General features: G+C 47.2%; 1 protein-coding gene across 1 annotated transcript in view; it reads right to left on the bottom strand.

Annotated features, from left to right (window-relative positions):
- Window positions 1–1,525: 1,525 nt before the first annotated feature.
- The window catches only part of NEURL1 (neuralized E3 ubiquitin protein ligase 1), a 161,484-nt gene continuing 148,079 nt past the window's right edge, over window positions 1,526–14,930 (bottom strand). Inside the window, exons 5-6 of the mRNA XM_085307797.1 lie at window positions 5,408–5,554; window positions 1,526–4,071 (exon numbers count right to left, since the gene is read on the bottom strand). Coding sequence (XP_085163923.1) covers window positions 3,830–4,071; window positions 5,408–5,554 — 389 coding nt within the window. The 3' untranslated portion in view covers window positions 1,526–3,829. The remainder of the gene's footprint in view (window positions 4,072–5,407; window positions 5,555–14,930) is intronic.

The raw sequence follows: 14,930 nt of genomic DNA, 5'->3' as shown, positions 1-14,930 counted from the left end.
CACCAGAATATAGTAACACAATCCATTCACTGTTAATCCCCCATTTTTCTGAGATYCACCACCGGACTAAATTTCTCTGGTCCCACTTGTGTTAAAATGCATATTTGTGAAAAGGAGTAAAATCAGCTCTTAAGAGAGGGAAAAGATCCCGTTAGAGGATGTATGTGCCATTCCAGGTGTGGATCAGCAGGTGGCGATGCCGGAGCACCTTTACTGTGTCTGGACCAATTTCGGGAGCATCCCTTCTTCCTCCTGCTCCTCCTCTTCCTCCCCCTCCCGAGGAGGCTGGTAGCCTCCGGCCCTGCAGGCAGGCGGTGTTGCAGCTAGATGCAGACCTGAGCTCTATTGGGGAAACCCTGGGAAGTACCTTAAAAGCGGGGAGAGGTCTGTAGGTCCTTTGCTGTGGCAGGACTCCTTGTTGCTGGGGAAGGTTTCATCTTGGCAGGGGAACATGCAGCAAAAATAGCCTATGTATGATGGTGAAATTGCAGACCTGGTTTGGTATTTGGGGAGCTAAGGATGGTGGCCTGGGGAGAGGGCTTAGGGCAGAATGACTCCAGCAAACATGGTCAAACTGATGCAAGGCTTGCTTGAGACATTGCACAAGGCAGTGCAGGGAGAGGAAAAAACAAGCCCAGGCTATATTTGGGGGCAGTGGGCACACTTGTCCTGTTCCCTTTCTCTCATCCTAGGAGATAAAGTTTAACCAACTTAGCATTTTGCTTGACCTAATAACACCATGGCACTCGGGCTCAGCATGTCTCCAGGATGTCTGGCAGTTGGACAGTGCTTTTTGGTTTCTAAAGGCCATCTAGCACTGTGCAGCTCTCCTGCTTGTTCTGGATGAGATGAGGAGGCTTCCTGCACCCAAGAGTGCTCCAGCCAGGCAGTTGTGCTGCTAGCAGAAGGTTATCCAAACCCACTAGAGGTCCCCCTGGTCCTGGGAAAGCAGAACTGGGGCATGGCTCTGCTCATACAAGCACAAGCGTATGCAAGCTTTGCTGTCCCCAACAGGCAAGCGCTCTTTAGGCTGTTGTTGGGGAAGGCTGGGGTGCAGAAGTGGCCTGGCTTCACCCAGCTGGGAAAGCATGAAGCCTCCCTTCCTGCTGTTAGGGGAGAAACAGCTTCAGTTGGAGAGGCTGAGGCCACCTCTCATGAGCAGTCCCTATCCCTTAGCAGATGGAGCACCCACATGGAGGGAGAAGATGCCAACTGAAATAATGATAATCCTGTGCCAGGAGAGAGCAATTGAGCCAGTGTCTCTCATCTGTTGACCTATTAAACAAAAGGATGGGAGGGGAAACTCAAGTAACTAGGATGTAGTTTTAGAGCTGTTGAGTTGTCCTCTGCTCCTKAGCAGAGCCTGGCAGCCAGCCCCTTACCCCTGCCATCCCTCCCAGCCTCAAGCACTGGAAAACAGCCTGAACCTCTTCACRTGGCAGCCTCCCCCTACCCCTCCCATTTGTGCTGCCCGTCATGTTTGGGCTACTCCTGTGCAAGCAGCAAATACTTGCTCACGCTGCTGTGGGATACCTAAATCAACTTTATTCACAATCACAGTTATCCAATTTTGCACAATGAGTTATTCTTCTCTTTCAACAGAACACAAAACATCTTAAAGTAAAGCAATGAAATGCGAATGACACAAGAACACGGAGGTACTTGGGAAGCCTACACGAGTCAAACAAAACATAATGTTCAGATTTTCGTCGTCGCTGTTACGGCTTTTGTTGTTATTTTTTTCCTTCTTCTTCCCGGAGAGAGCCTTGCTCCTCGCCCGCCTGCTCACGCCCCGAGGTCAGCTGTGCTGTGGGGCTGGCGCTGGCCGGCCGAGGCCCGGAGCTGGGCTGAACCCCAATTCTTGAGCTTGGATGCCGGGGGAGGCTGCAGCTGCTGCTAAYTCCTAGAGTTTGGTCCACAGGAAAACAAACACAGTTATATATTAGAACACGCTGAACCCGAAAGGCGAAAAGGGAGTTCACACCACTGCACTGCTACCCGTGGGTGGAGTTTCTTGAAAAATAAAACGTGCCCGTTGGCTTGCCCTGCACAGGAGGAAACCGATCCCGTTGGCTTGAGGAAGGCTCGGGAGGCTGCTTATTGCACGTTTTCCCACATCCGCTACTTCACGTTTCTACCCCTTGGGTTTCTCTGCCCCCAAGTCTCTGYGCTGGAGTTTAATAGCTACCGATGGAGGCTCCTCGCTGCTGCCGGTCGCGGGGCGCGCTGGGGGGCCCTGGCTCGACCGCGCTCCTGGCGCGGCTGCGGGGATGGCGCCGGGCTCGCGCTGAGCGTGGCGGCCGCCTCCGGCCCCGCGTGCCGAGGCGGCACCCCGGCTCCACCGTGAGGGTCCCGGGCTTTCGACAGGCGGCCGCGCGCCAGCCCGGCTTGCTCTGTGCGCGTGCTCGAGAGGTATGCAAAAGAGAAAAGAAAACAAAAATAACCCCTCCCCAAAACACACACTAAATCCCTGTAATATCAGCTTTCAAGTTGAGARTTCCCCACGGAGCACAAAACGGCGGCAACTGCCGCTTCGGCCCGCAGCCATCGCCGCCCTTGGTCTGCGGCGCCACCACCTCCTCCTGCCCGGCCGCCGGCGGGAGGTGGCGGGCGGCCGCCCAGCCCGGGGGGAGCCGGCCGGGCCCCCCCTGAGGCGCGGGGCCCCCTCGAGGCCCGGCAGCCCCGGCCAGGCCTGCAGCGGGCGGCGGTTGCCGCGGCAACCGCGGGCGGCCATGTCAGGGCTCTGCAGGCCCCGGAGCCCCCCACGGCGGCAGCGCGCCCAGCGGGGGCCGGGGAGCGGGTGTTTAAATAAAGCAAAGCAAACAAAACTCCTCAAGCTAGATAATTTTCTTTTTTTTCACTTTTTCTTCGCCTTCGCAGCRCGTGAGGACAGCCACGTCCTGCCGGCGGGCTGGCTGCGAAGGGCTAAGTACCACCTGGCTGTGTTCGTTTTTAAAGCACAGTGATAAAGTTACCAGTAAATGAGACCCACACACATGTGAGTCTATACATTCTTCCCCAGTGGGGCTTTTTTTCTTTTTCCTCCCCTTTCCTTCTTCTTCTTTTCTCCTCCGTTTTGTTTTTTTTGGTCTCCCTCAGAAGCGGACGGTTCGGGGGAAGGAGCTGCGGCTCCCTCTCCCAGCGGCCCWGGAGAGCAGAAACGCCGAGACGGCTGGGGACGAGCGGCCGGAAAGGCGGGAGCGGGGAGGGGGGATGCTGGGCATGCAGTGGGCCGGGCCGGCGGCGGCCCGCCACGCCAGCCGTCGCGGGAGGGGGCTTTCGGTCCCCGGTTCAAAGCGCGCCGCGCTCGGGCCGCGCGGGGTGGTGGTGGYGGCGGCGGCGGGGGGCTGCCTGCGGTCGGGTGAGTTGCACGCRGAAACGTGTTGCTTGTTCCTCGTCTGCTGCTAACCTGGCCGCTCGCACGCTGGCGCCGTTCGGCAGCGGACGCGCCGCGTCGAACCGCTTCCCGCTTAGTGTCCCTGCTAGGCACTGAAGCCTCCCTGCCTCTGTGCATGGTGTAGGAAAGGGACGGTTGCTCCAGCTGGTTTCTTTTGTTTTGTTTCGTTTTTGAGATAAAGTTTTAAATCCAAGGGGTACAGCAGTCCACGGTGACTTCCCTGATGCGTGGGCGTGCAGCCCCAGGGCTTGCTCAAAGGGGCAGAAAAGCAGCTGCTAAGCTGGTCTCATCTGTTGTCCATGGAAGAGGGGATGGGGGCGGTGGGTGGTGGTGGCTGTCGGATCGCCCAGGTGATGAATAGAGACCAGGACCTGTGTTATTTCACAGCCTCGTCGCCGCCTCCCAGGTCCCACAGCAGCATCTGCTGTTGCTTTAAGTGCTGCGGTAYGTTTTGATGATGTCTTTGATGGCCCGTCTGCAAATGGGGCAGCAAGCATTGGCCATCTTCTTCAGCTTCAGCCCGCACGAGTAGCAGAGACACATGTGTCCACAGGAGTAAATGACCGTGTCTACCATGTTCTCATAGCAGATGGTGCATTCATCTCCCCAGGGCCCTGAGACGGACGGGGAGATGGGTGACTCAGGCAAGCTGACAGGAGAGTTGGGCGCCGTGCCTGAAACGCAAGGAACAGGGTCAGTGACACTGCACGAAAGGCTTTTGGACATCCTAGGTAACTGCTGATCCAGCACCAGCTGCACAGTGCCCTGGCTSTATGGATGCTCCAGGACTGGGGTCCTGCCTATGACCTGCTCCATCATCCACAAGCCCATGYTCACACGCCAAGGCGCAGGGCAGCAGAGCAGCCATGTCCGCTGGGATCTGCCGCCCACGTAGAGCAAACCAAGACACAGCTGTTCCCACTAGCAAGGACAAAGAGCAGTTCTAGTTTTTTTTTTAAGCTGCTGTCTAAACATTAATGAAGGAGGACAAATTAGAAGGGGTGGTGAGAGCCGTCTGCTTTGACAAGACAGAGGCTAGGCAGCACACGGTGACAGCAGCTGCCGAGATGATCAGTGCTTCATCTCTAGGGCTACCCCAGGGAYGTGGGTCCAGTGTGCCCTGCTGCAAACCATGCCACGTGGTTCCTTCAGGACAGCAGTGGCGTCGTACTACATGGACAGCATCTAGACCATAGTGGGCACATCATTGCTACAAGAGCTACAAGGGACTGTAGTAATTAGGCTCATCCTGCACCCATGACTAGGCCTCCCAATGAAACAGATGAGGTAGCAAGATAATGAAAGAATTTCTTTTTTTTTTTTCCTCCAAAAGCCATTAAAATATCTGAATGTTTGCTTGTCACTAGTTATTAGACTTGACCTCAAGAGTTACCTTCAGAGAAAAACAACCTTGGTATGGACAGCAGTGACACAKCCCACCATCAGTGCCTTAAGATCACACAGGTCCTTGGGGTTTTAAAAATGCCGCAGWGTACCTTATCATTTTCTATTGCAGCTACATTTATTTAGATCTCACMGGACTTAATCAGGGTATTAGAAATAGCAATACTGACTTTTTCTGAGGGGGCTACTGTACATGTGTGGAGAGCAAAAATGGGGGAGAATTAGGCATATTCCTAGCTCTAGCCTAAGCTAATGTGCATCACGTCACTGCTACACAGCTCTCCAAAAGGAGCTGTGCTTCACAAGGCCATGCACATAGCACAGAAACTTTGCTGCCTCCTCTGGGACCTTTCAYGATGAAAGCAGTTGGAGAAATATTGCTGTCTAGGCACCTAAGCAGCTTCCACATAAAACAGACAGAAAATAGATTTTGCACAGACTCCCCCTTCCTCCCTAGGGAAGCTGAGCCTCCGTCCATCACTATGCTTTCAGAGCCCTTCCGGGAGATAAGCGTTAGATTGTAAAGTGAGGCAGCACAAGAGTGGGCAAGGGAAGGCAAATGGAAAGAGCAGGAGAGGGAAAAAAAAAAAATCCAGCCTAACTTACCACTGATGGAGCTGCAGAGTGGGCCAGAGCCACATGTAGACAATATGGGGTCAGAGATGCCACTGCAGAGGACAGTGGGCGAATTTGGTGCTGATGTGGGCGAGCTTGGTGTGGACAGCCCCAGTCGCTCGGCTAATATGGTGGAACCTGCACCATGAGAAAAGAAACCCAGTTATTTTTTAAAATTGGGTTTGCCCAAGGCAGTGGGGGCAAGCTGCAGGGTGCAGCTCTCAGTATTTGTCAGGATTCATGTCTCAGCAGCATTAAACCTATGCAAGAGAGAAAAAAAACACCTCACACACCTTTCCAAATGCTAGCAGTTGGTCCAGAAGAGCCATCAGGCTTCCACAGCCTCTGAAATTAGCTGGAGTTTCTTTAGCCCTCATAACCCTTTGCTTCTGCCCTTTCAAGTGTCACAAGTCATTACGCAAGGGTACGACAGTCAGGAAAATCTGAGCTCTGCTCACTGCACTGCCTTTTGTGCAGGGTGGCTTCAGTCAAAGGTGAGGACAGAAATCTGAGTAGAAACCTCTTCAAGCCAACCAAGAGAAAAAAGTGGCCAAAATGCATCTTACTCTGGGATGAACAAGGATGCTTCCCCTGCCCCTGAAATCAGCAACATTTCCTCTGCTCCCTGTATGCCTGGAGGTGACTGCTCRAGGGTACAGAACCCCTGAAGGGTTCTTCTAGGAATTCCCAGCTCCACTGCCTCCTGCTCACACTGCCTACTCTAAGGTCTGTGTTAGTGCACTGTTTGTCAGAGAAGCCAGTTCTGCTCCAGAAAATCCCTTTCCAAAATGAAAGCTCGGGGAGAATGTTTACAATTCTGGCTGCTACAAAGGCTTTGCAGAGGGATTTCATTGCTAACTATGCAGCCTGCTCTTCAGTAAAAATATAGTGGCAGCAACACACAAGCGCATGAACCAAGGTACAGGTTCTTGGCGGTAAGAGCTAGTTTATCCACAGTTTTAAAGTTTCTAATTCCCTAGCTGGGAGAAAAACAAGCGGGGTAGCTCCAAATTGGAGCAAAAATGCTTAGACTTCTTCATGTTACCATATAAGGAACAGAGAGACACATAGGGTTTGATTCCACAATGTCCTTGATAAGTCTGAGGCTGCTCTCCAGAGGATAAAAGCAGTCAGAGGCCAGGAAAAGGAGCATGTGCCAGAACAGGTCCTTCAGTTCCTATTTACAGAGAGGCAATTGAGGGCCAAACTTAGGAAGCAGGGACCCCAAGTGCCAACTTCAGATGGAGCAAAAACCAAAAAAAGAAGAGCAGCAGCAAATGACTTTCCTGCCCTTTTTAGCAAAAAGAGACTGAGCGGTTGAAGTACAGCACAGGGACCTGAGGAGGCCATTTTTTGGGTCTAAATCTGCCCTGAGGACTGCATATGGGACAAGAAGCAAGCCAATTCAACCTCCAGTCGCTCAGTTTCATTGCTATTTAAACAAGGAGTGCTTTCCTCATGGGTGCAGTCTGAGGTTGACTTAGCCTCTGTGAAGGGTTTCAAGCCCTCGCACATGAGAAGCTGTAGAAAGCAGCCTTGTTTATCGCCCAGATGGGAGCTGAAGCTAGAGTTTGGCTCACTTAGTATGCGCAGAGAACAGTGCAGCCTCTAATGACAGCCACTAGCAGTGGCCCTTCCTTTCCAATCTGACAGATGACCCTAGCAGAAAACTTGCCCTGTGGGTAACACATACTGTAAACAGACCCAGCAGGGGCACAGATTTCAGCTCGGTCACTGCACACATACCAAATGTGAACACTGAACAGCTGAACGTGTTTTCAAGCCTTCCCTCTCCTCTCTGCAGCCTGGAGATGTTGCTTCCATTCAGCTTGCACACAGTGCGTTGCATTTCTAATACCAGACTGGTCTCTTTAAATGAAAAATAAAGCCTATTAAGAGCTCTCTGCTCCTTACCTCCCCCAGCCTAATAGGAGAATTTGGAGATGCCCCAAGTGTCACAGAGAGTATGAACTGATGAAGAACATTGGCAGTAGTACAAAGGATCTTTCTACAGTGCAAGAAGAGCTCATCAGTGAAGGAAACACAATCATCTTCTCTGTCTGAGTGGCTGATCTGAATCTCAAAATGGCCTTACTGAAGACCCAAGGACCAGCGTACACCTTCCCAAATCCGTCTTCTAGTGCAAGGCACAGTTTTTGGCTTTCTCCAGCAGAAGTATGGAGCTTTGTTTAAAACAATCTGAATTCCCTACCAGATAAGAAAAACCTCTCCTTTAGTGACAAAATAATCAGCATATGACACATATTACTCACACTGGTAATATATATTGTTGGATGGTGTGCAGATACCATGACAAGGAGTATGGAATGAGAACATGGGCAGGGCGGAATGAGTGTGGCCAGCTTGGCTTAACTAAAACCAGATATATGTGCCCAAGGCCAAACAGCCTCATTGTGTGCACAGAGCTCCCACCAAGAGCTAGCTTTCAAACTATGATTTTAAAAAGTAAATAATTCTAAATAAAACAATTTAAATTTTAATTTAGAAACATTCTTCCTTTCTGTAAATGCGCCAGATAACTTGTCTCTGCGGCTAGATCTTGATCTCAAACATCCTGGAATTGCCTTTAAATCACTTTTGAATCAATTTGATTTGCTGTTTTATCTTTGTAGCACTAGTACTAACAAAGTCTAGCATGCATTGACTGTTTCTCTGCACTTCTGTGTCATCACTACTGGAGAGGCGCAAACAAATGAACCTATACATCCACCCACAAAAGAAAGAGAATATTATATTTTTCAGTAAAAGAGAGTGTGAGTATCAAATGTGCTGATGACATCATGCTGGGAAAGACTGTTTTAGTATGTTGGGGGAGCAGGTTTATAATGTAAAATGATCTTGCCAAACTGGAAATTGGGTCAGAAATAAATGGGATGCTATTCAATAGGATCAAATGCAAAATGTTACTTAGGCAGAGACAACCAGCTACAGAAGTACAGGACAGGGAATTGGACCATTCAATTAGAAATACATCTGTCCTACCGAAAAAGGTTTGGAGATTGCTGGAGATCAGTAGATGATCATGAACCAACAGTGCTGTCCTGTTATAAGACGGCTACACCAATCCAGATTCATATGAGGGTCTAGAAGCACTGGAACGGGAGTCTAGAAACACTGTGGTATCTCTGTCCCTGGAAATACTGAAAGCCTGCCCAGAAGGATCCAGAGCTAACTTGGAAGTTAGCCCTGCTCTGAGCAGGAGGTTGGACAAGATGACTCCCGRGGTCCTTTCCAACCAAGACTGGTGTATGGTTATAAGATGATAACAGTTTTCACAGGCTGTTAAAATGACAGAGGAAGCGATCTCTTCTCTGTGAAAGTCCTGGATAGGACAAGAAATCATAAGCTCAGACACCTAGGCAATACACGTCAGACATTATGCAGATAACGAAGCACTGAAAAGCAGTGAGGCTTCCTCAAGAGGCTGTGGCATCTCTGTGCTTAGAGCTCTAGAAGAACAGGAGTGTGTTGTAGCTCCTTTTTTGGGCTCTCATCCAGCCATCTATAACTTTTATGAAAGCAGTTCTCTGTATCTGTAATTGCCCCTTTACAGAAAGTCCTAACTGTGACCAGAACACAGCAGCTGTGGCCCACAGAGATGCTTTTGGCTCTCGTGTCTATTGTGGACAGGCTGTTTTCCCAGAACACTGCAGTCCACTCTCCTTAGGCCATCTCAGCTTTTAAGCAAACATCTTTTCCCTCATCACTCTTAATGACAGCTGTCTGGGGAGAACTGTGCTGCTGAAAGATCTAAGTTGGGAAACAGGCCACATACAATGGCAATACTCCTAAAAATACAGGAAATTAGTCAATTAACCTCCCTCTCTTAACTTTTTCTAATTTATAAAAATGGTATTTCTACATTTCTTTCTCATAACAAAGTGATTACGTTGACCTATTTATTACTGCATATGCTCCAGAGAAACAATCAAAAAACTACCACAACAAAACCAGGTGGGTAAGCGCAATGTGCAGTTTGTATTCTCCTTCTGAACATGCTCAGAGGCATTTGCTAACATGCAAGTAAACCCCTGAGGGACCTACGTGGCCTACAGCAGGGAATTCTGGAATAGCTGCCATGAATCTGAAGCAGCTATTCCCAACCCACTACTAGCAGTATGATAAGAGTCTCAGACTCAAACGACAGCTGAGAAAGAGAGAAAACTATAGTACGGTCAAAGAGCATGTTGCTTCCTTATTATTGTTTTCTCTGGATCAAAAGAGGTTGGACAAGTGCCAATTTATGGTCTTCACAATGCATTTCTTACTCTGGTACCTATTCCTGAAAGAGGTGATATAGGGCCATTCCTAGGACTAGAATAATGACATCTGAATTAATGGAAACTACTATAGATCTTTGGCTTTATAATAACCCCTAGCATATGATTACCTTGGTAAATAAGGAGGTGACAGATTCTAGTAGGCCTGGAATCTCCCTGTTTTTTGCTGGAAAATCTTCTGTATACATCCTATTTTTCTGCTCAATGATGTAACCAGTATAGAACTTTCCCAGTTTATTTTTTTCTTTATTCATCCTTCCATTACAGAAAAAGGTAGAGATATAACCTTAACTTTAGAGAATGCAGACTTTGGTGAAATTAGGACACTTAGGTCTTGCCCAGTGGGGACTTTTTAATATCTYATACTAAAACAAAGGAACAACACATCTGTAGCTGCCTGAGCATATGGTGGTTAGAAGTCAACAATAATGTTAGGGAAGGATGTAATCATATCCATCACTTCTGTATGCTACAAAATACAAGTATTTACACAGCAAGTTGTTTTGTTCCCACGGTGATGAGAACAATACTGCACTGCCCAGAAACCAGAGCTTCCTTCCCCTTGGGCTCCGCGGCCAGGCATGCTGGGAGCCTGGCCTCTGGGCTGCAGCTCATTTCTGCCTCTCAGGTGACTGACATCAGCTGATGATCCATGGGGCTTTTTGCATTCAAATATTTCCTGGGGCTTTTAAAAGTGTTTTGAACAGAACAATATTAAATTTTGATTTTTACAAGCCTGTGAAAACATACARGATTTTGCATTATGCTACACAAAGMAAGAAGTCAAAAAGTGGCCTGGAAGATTTTTTTGCCTGCGAAACCARAAGGTCAGTATTTGCAGAAGGGTGTCAGACAACCTSTCTTTGGGGAAGTAAAAGTTGGATCCAATTCACATGAGATCAACAGTTTACAGCTTCACATGGCCCAGAAAAGGAGTGTGCTTTAGAGCTGCACTGGAGCATTGCTGTCTACTGTGCTAAGAAGGGTAGCATGGCATCAGCAGGTCTATTACTCAGCTGCAGTAATAAGCACACTGCAGTTAAGCTGGAGGCATATTAAAGCTCTAGCAACACCAGACACTTGCAGGAGCTCTTGATCTGTCAGCACTCACAGCCCAAGCTCACTGGGAAGGCAAAGGGCACAGAACAAACTTGCAAGTGAGCTGGTGTCTTTCCTGGCCTGAAAGGTGAAGTTCAGCATTTACTCAGCACTTCATCCTGCAAAATCCTGAGGGCACAGAAATCATGCAATGAGCATCTAGCTGAACTGAAGTGAAAGAGCTGCTGGCACAGTTATAAAGGTCTGGTAACATCTTCTTAGGGTCCTCATGTCCCTCTCAGCAGAAAAGTTTAACCTTCCTCATCTTCCCAATAGGGCTCCATGTCATAGTTGGAGAAATATTTTATCAACAAAACACCCAGACAGATGCTTAGAGCTACCAATGGTAAAAAAAAAAAAAGGGGGGGGGAGCCTGGATTAAGTAGCTGAACAACATGAAAAGCAAGAGTTGGAGTTTTCATCTTGTTTAACAACATAACAAAAAGCCCTCTAAAAGATCACAGGTATTAATTACTCTGACCAAAATGCATCTGTCCAAAAGTAATGACCTTTCCACCCTTTCTCAAACGCTGAGAGTGGTTGGGAGACCACTGCAAACATGCTTCTGTGAGCAAAAGGAAAACTGCTGCCTAACCCAGCACTTCCAACCTCAGTGCTCCTCCAGCAGCAATATGTATAAACAGGGTGGCAGATGCATACAGGAAACAAACAGTTTATCTTTTTCCTGCCAGCATTGCTCTGAATTTCTGTGAGACTTTTTCTGGTGGATGAAAAGACATCTGAAAAAGGAAAAGAAAGAGTTTAGCCTGTTTTGTCACGCTCACAGTAGCCAGAGTAACTAGCTCATGCCAGTGTTAGTTCAAAAAAAAAAAAAAAAAAAAAACCACACGCAGATTTTCTCTCTCCTGACAGATGAGGTGTAATTCAAAGAGGCTGGTAAATGATCCCATATATTCACTGTTATGGGATAAGGAATAGCTATATATTACTTATTATGAACTTCGCATTGCATCCAGGGATAGTTTGTTATCCTAGTGATGATAATCATTATTCTCATGGAGGGAAAGGGTGCAGAGAGAGAGCCATTTGCAGACATCAGTGGAGAGTTAATGTGCAAGCCACATCCCCTGGCTGTCACCTAGAGGAGGTCAGTGTGCTTTACCCAGTCATAGTGGAAAGCAGCTTTGCTCCCCAAAACACTCCTGGAGGGGCTGGTGCATTTGCAAACACAGGACTGTCTACAGTACCCAGGCACACAAGTTCAGCCACAGGACTGAGGTCTCCAAGAAGGGGAGATTCCTGGTTTGCAGCTTCAACAAGCACAGTCTGTCGATCCACACCAAATACTGCAAGACAGCCATTAATACTTCACCTTGATGATACCTCACTTTCCAGATGCTAGCTGACACATCACTATTCTGGCTAGGACAAAAATGTTCATTTACTTATCCATGGTAAGAGTGGATGAATTACGTGTCATGTGTGATGAGCTCTTTAGGTGCCGTAAACAGGTAGTAACTCTGACATTGCTGGCACTTCCCACAAGAAATAACTCTTTGACTGCATCCAGCTTGCTGCAACTCTGCCAAATGTCACTGTTGACATAAGAGCCCGTTTGCCAGCACCTTTGCCCTGCTGTGCTCTCCTGAACCGCCCTAGCCCCATGTTGAGCATTTGCCCAGCTGCCATAGCGGGGGCTCCCAAGAACCAAGGCTTTGTAGCTGTGCTCGCTTGAGTCCTTCGCCAACTTCTGCACTCCCCCTCCATAAATTTTCACACAATGACCAATCTCAAGAGAATCTGGAAGCTTTAGCAACAATTAATTCCTAAATATCTCACAATCAGCAGCTGAATAAGAGTGCCAATTCAATGCCCATGGTAAAGGAGGCAGGCGAGTTTATCCTATATGTACTTCGCTATTGTGAGTGTGAATCCAGACTACCCACACCAGATGCCAGCTCTCAGCTGTCCAGCAGGCTAAAAAAATAGGCAGGAGACATCCAGGGAGCCGCCACAATATGTGGCTGCTCGGGGGGCCTGGAGTTGTTCCAGTGGRTAGATAGAAGGGACACAGACATGGAAGAAATTGAGCTTCATTAGTACAACTGCTGATGGAACAAGTTATTTCATTGCTTAAAAGGAAACTTCAATATTAATGGAAAGGCTGTAATTCACAAGGGAAACCACACCAAAAAAGCAAAATAAAAGAGAAGAAGGAAGATGTTTTACATGCTGGTGATTCATTTTGAGAAACAAGAAAATGAAAGACTATCCCCAACCATTTGGCTCCCCAAATACTAAATTTATAAACTTGTTGCTGTGATAGTTCCTCCAGACATGAGTCATACATTTCAAAACCTTATGGGATCAATCAATTTAAACTTCATAAATGAATTACAACACCAAAACCAGACCAATATATCCAGACTGGCTCATTTCAATCTTTCAGAGCTGTTGATAAAACCATGTGYGAATTGAAATGCTTACCAGTAAAAGCTGAAAACAATAAATCAGTTTTAATAGTCTGGTCATGTCTACTGTACAGGAATGATGCCTGAAAAAACCCACAAGCCTGAAACAATGGAATTCCTAAAGCACATGCAAACCCCGTGTTTCACTTCTACCTGTCTATGCCGCCTCCTAATGATTTGGTTGTCCTACGTGCACACCCCATAGATGTTCAGAATTAAGAGCAGCACCTCGCATATAAAATATTTAGAAAGGCTTCCAATCTTGACAAGAAGATCTATTGCCTCCCTCAATAGCTGGTTCCCATAGTTAATTACTCCCACGTATGTCTAGTTTGAATTTGTGCACCTTCATTTTCCAACAGCTTGGTATTTTTATGCTCTTATCTGCTACAGCAAAGCACCCTTTACTTTCATTTATCTTCCCTCCACGTGGTCAAGTTGCCTCTCAATCTTTTCTTTGGAAAAATGAAACAAATTGATGTCCTTCCACCTCTCACTACAGRTGACTGTAGTGGCTCACTGTGCTGTAGAGGTGCTTGGGCTGTATTTATTTTTCCTTTTGCTGAGTGACAAAAATAAAGTGTTTCCAACCTCRCCTTTGTTTTCTGCTTTTTTACTTCCCCTATAGTAAACATAGTGCCAGTCTACGACACCAGCTTGATAAGGCTGAAGCAGAAGTCAGAATTCCCTAATGTCAAACCAGTCTCACACTGTTCCATCTCTTAAAGAGCTCTGTAAGATCATCAGTCCAGGTAAACATGGTCTTCTCTAATATTTAAATTAGGAAATAAAAGTTGCGTTTTCAATACTGTGTAACAGCTGCTGTTAGCAAGTGCCAACTTTCACTGTTAGGCCACTATCCAGGAGAGACCTGAGCTTGGTTGTGCTCTGGATCAGGACCAAGTAACTAATCTCAAGGTCTGAAATGCAGCAGCCAGTGATGAAAACCCTGAGTAATCCAGTTTCCTGAGTCAAAGGTAAAACTTCTCTAGTTGCAAGAGCGGCATTGCTGCTCTCCTCTTTCTCTATCCTCCAAAAGAAGCAGAAAAACTGGAGAGAAAGTAGAAACAGCAACTTTCATTTCCTCTACTGTATAGTTTGCTGTAGCTGTGATGTTCCTTTAATACTGCATAATAGCGCTTTGATTAATCTAATAATGGCAAAAGAGATGCCCCAGAAATAGAATGACATCTGCTACATAAGATAGGTTTGCTGTCATCATGCCTCTTGCAGTATTTGTGTCTCATTTATTTCAAGGATATGGAACTTCACGTTTTCCATTAAAGCTAGAAAAGATGACTATAAACATGTCTTCTCCTGTGATATAAAGCTCAAACTACAAAAGATGGATCATACAAAATTACTCGTTTGCATTCTGAAGATGGAACTTGTCATTAGACAGAAGACGAACAATTTATATTCTTCTCACATTTTCTAATATTATAATGACAGATATTATGGCAAGTGCCATAAGCTGTTCTGCTGCAGTGCAAACAGCGCATATCACTGCAAAAGCTAGAGATGTGAGTTCATTATGTGCTTTTTCCTTCTGTCCAGGGTATGGCTGATCTGTGTAATTACTGTAGTTACAGAGTTATGCTGTGCTGGAGACAGCATCAGAACTGTTCTCTGGACAGTTGCACTGTACCACAGCACTGCAAACACAGGTCTGAAAAACCCCAT

Source organism: Rhea americana, unplaced genomic scaffold (genome assembly GCF_003343005.1).
Source record: "Rhea americana isolate MKP2758 unplaced genomic scaffold, rheAme1 scaffold_104, whole genome shotgun sequence".
In the NCBI taxonomy this organism is placed as follows: Eukaryota; Metazoa; Chordata; class Aves; order Rheiformes; family Rheidae; genus Rhea; species Rhea americana.
The sequence above is the reverse complement of the archived record's forward strand: the minus strand, read 5'-3'. Positions and strand labels throughout refer to the sequence as shown.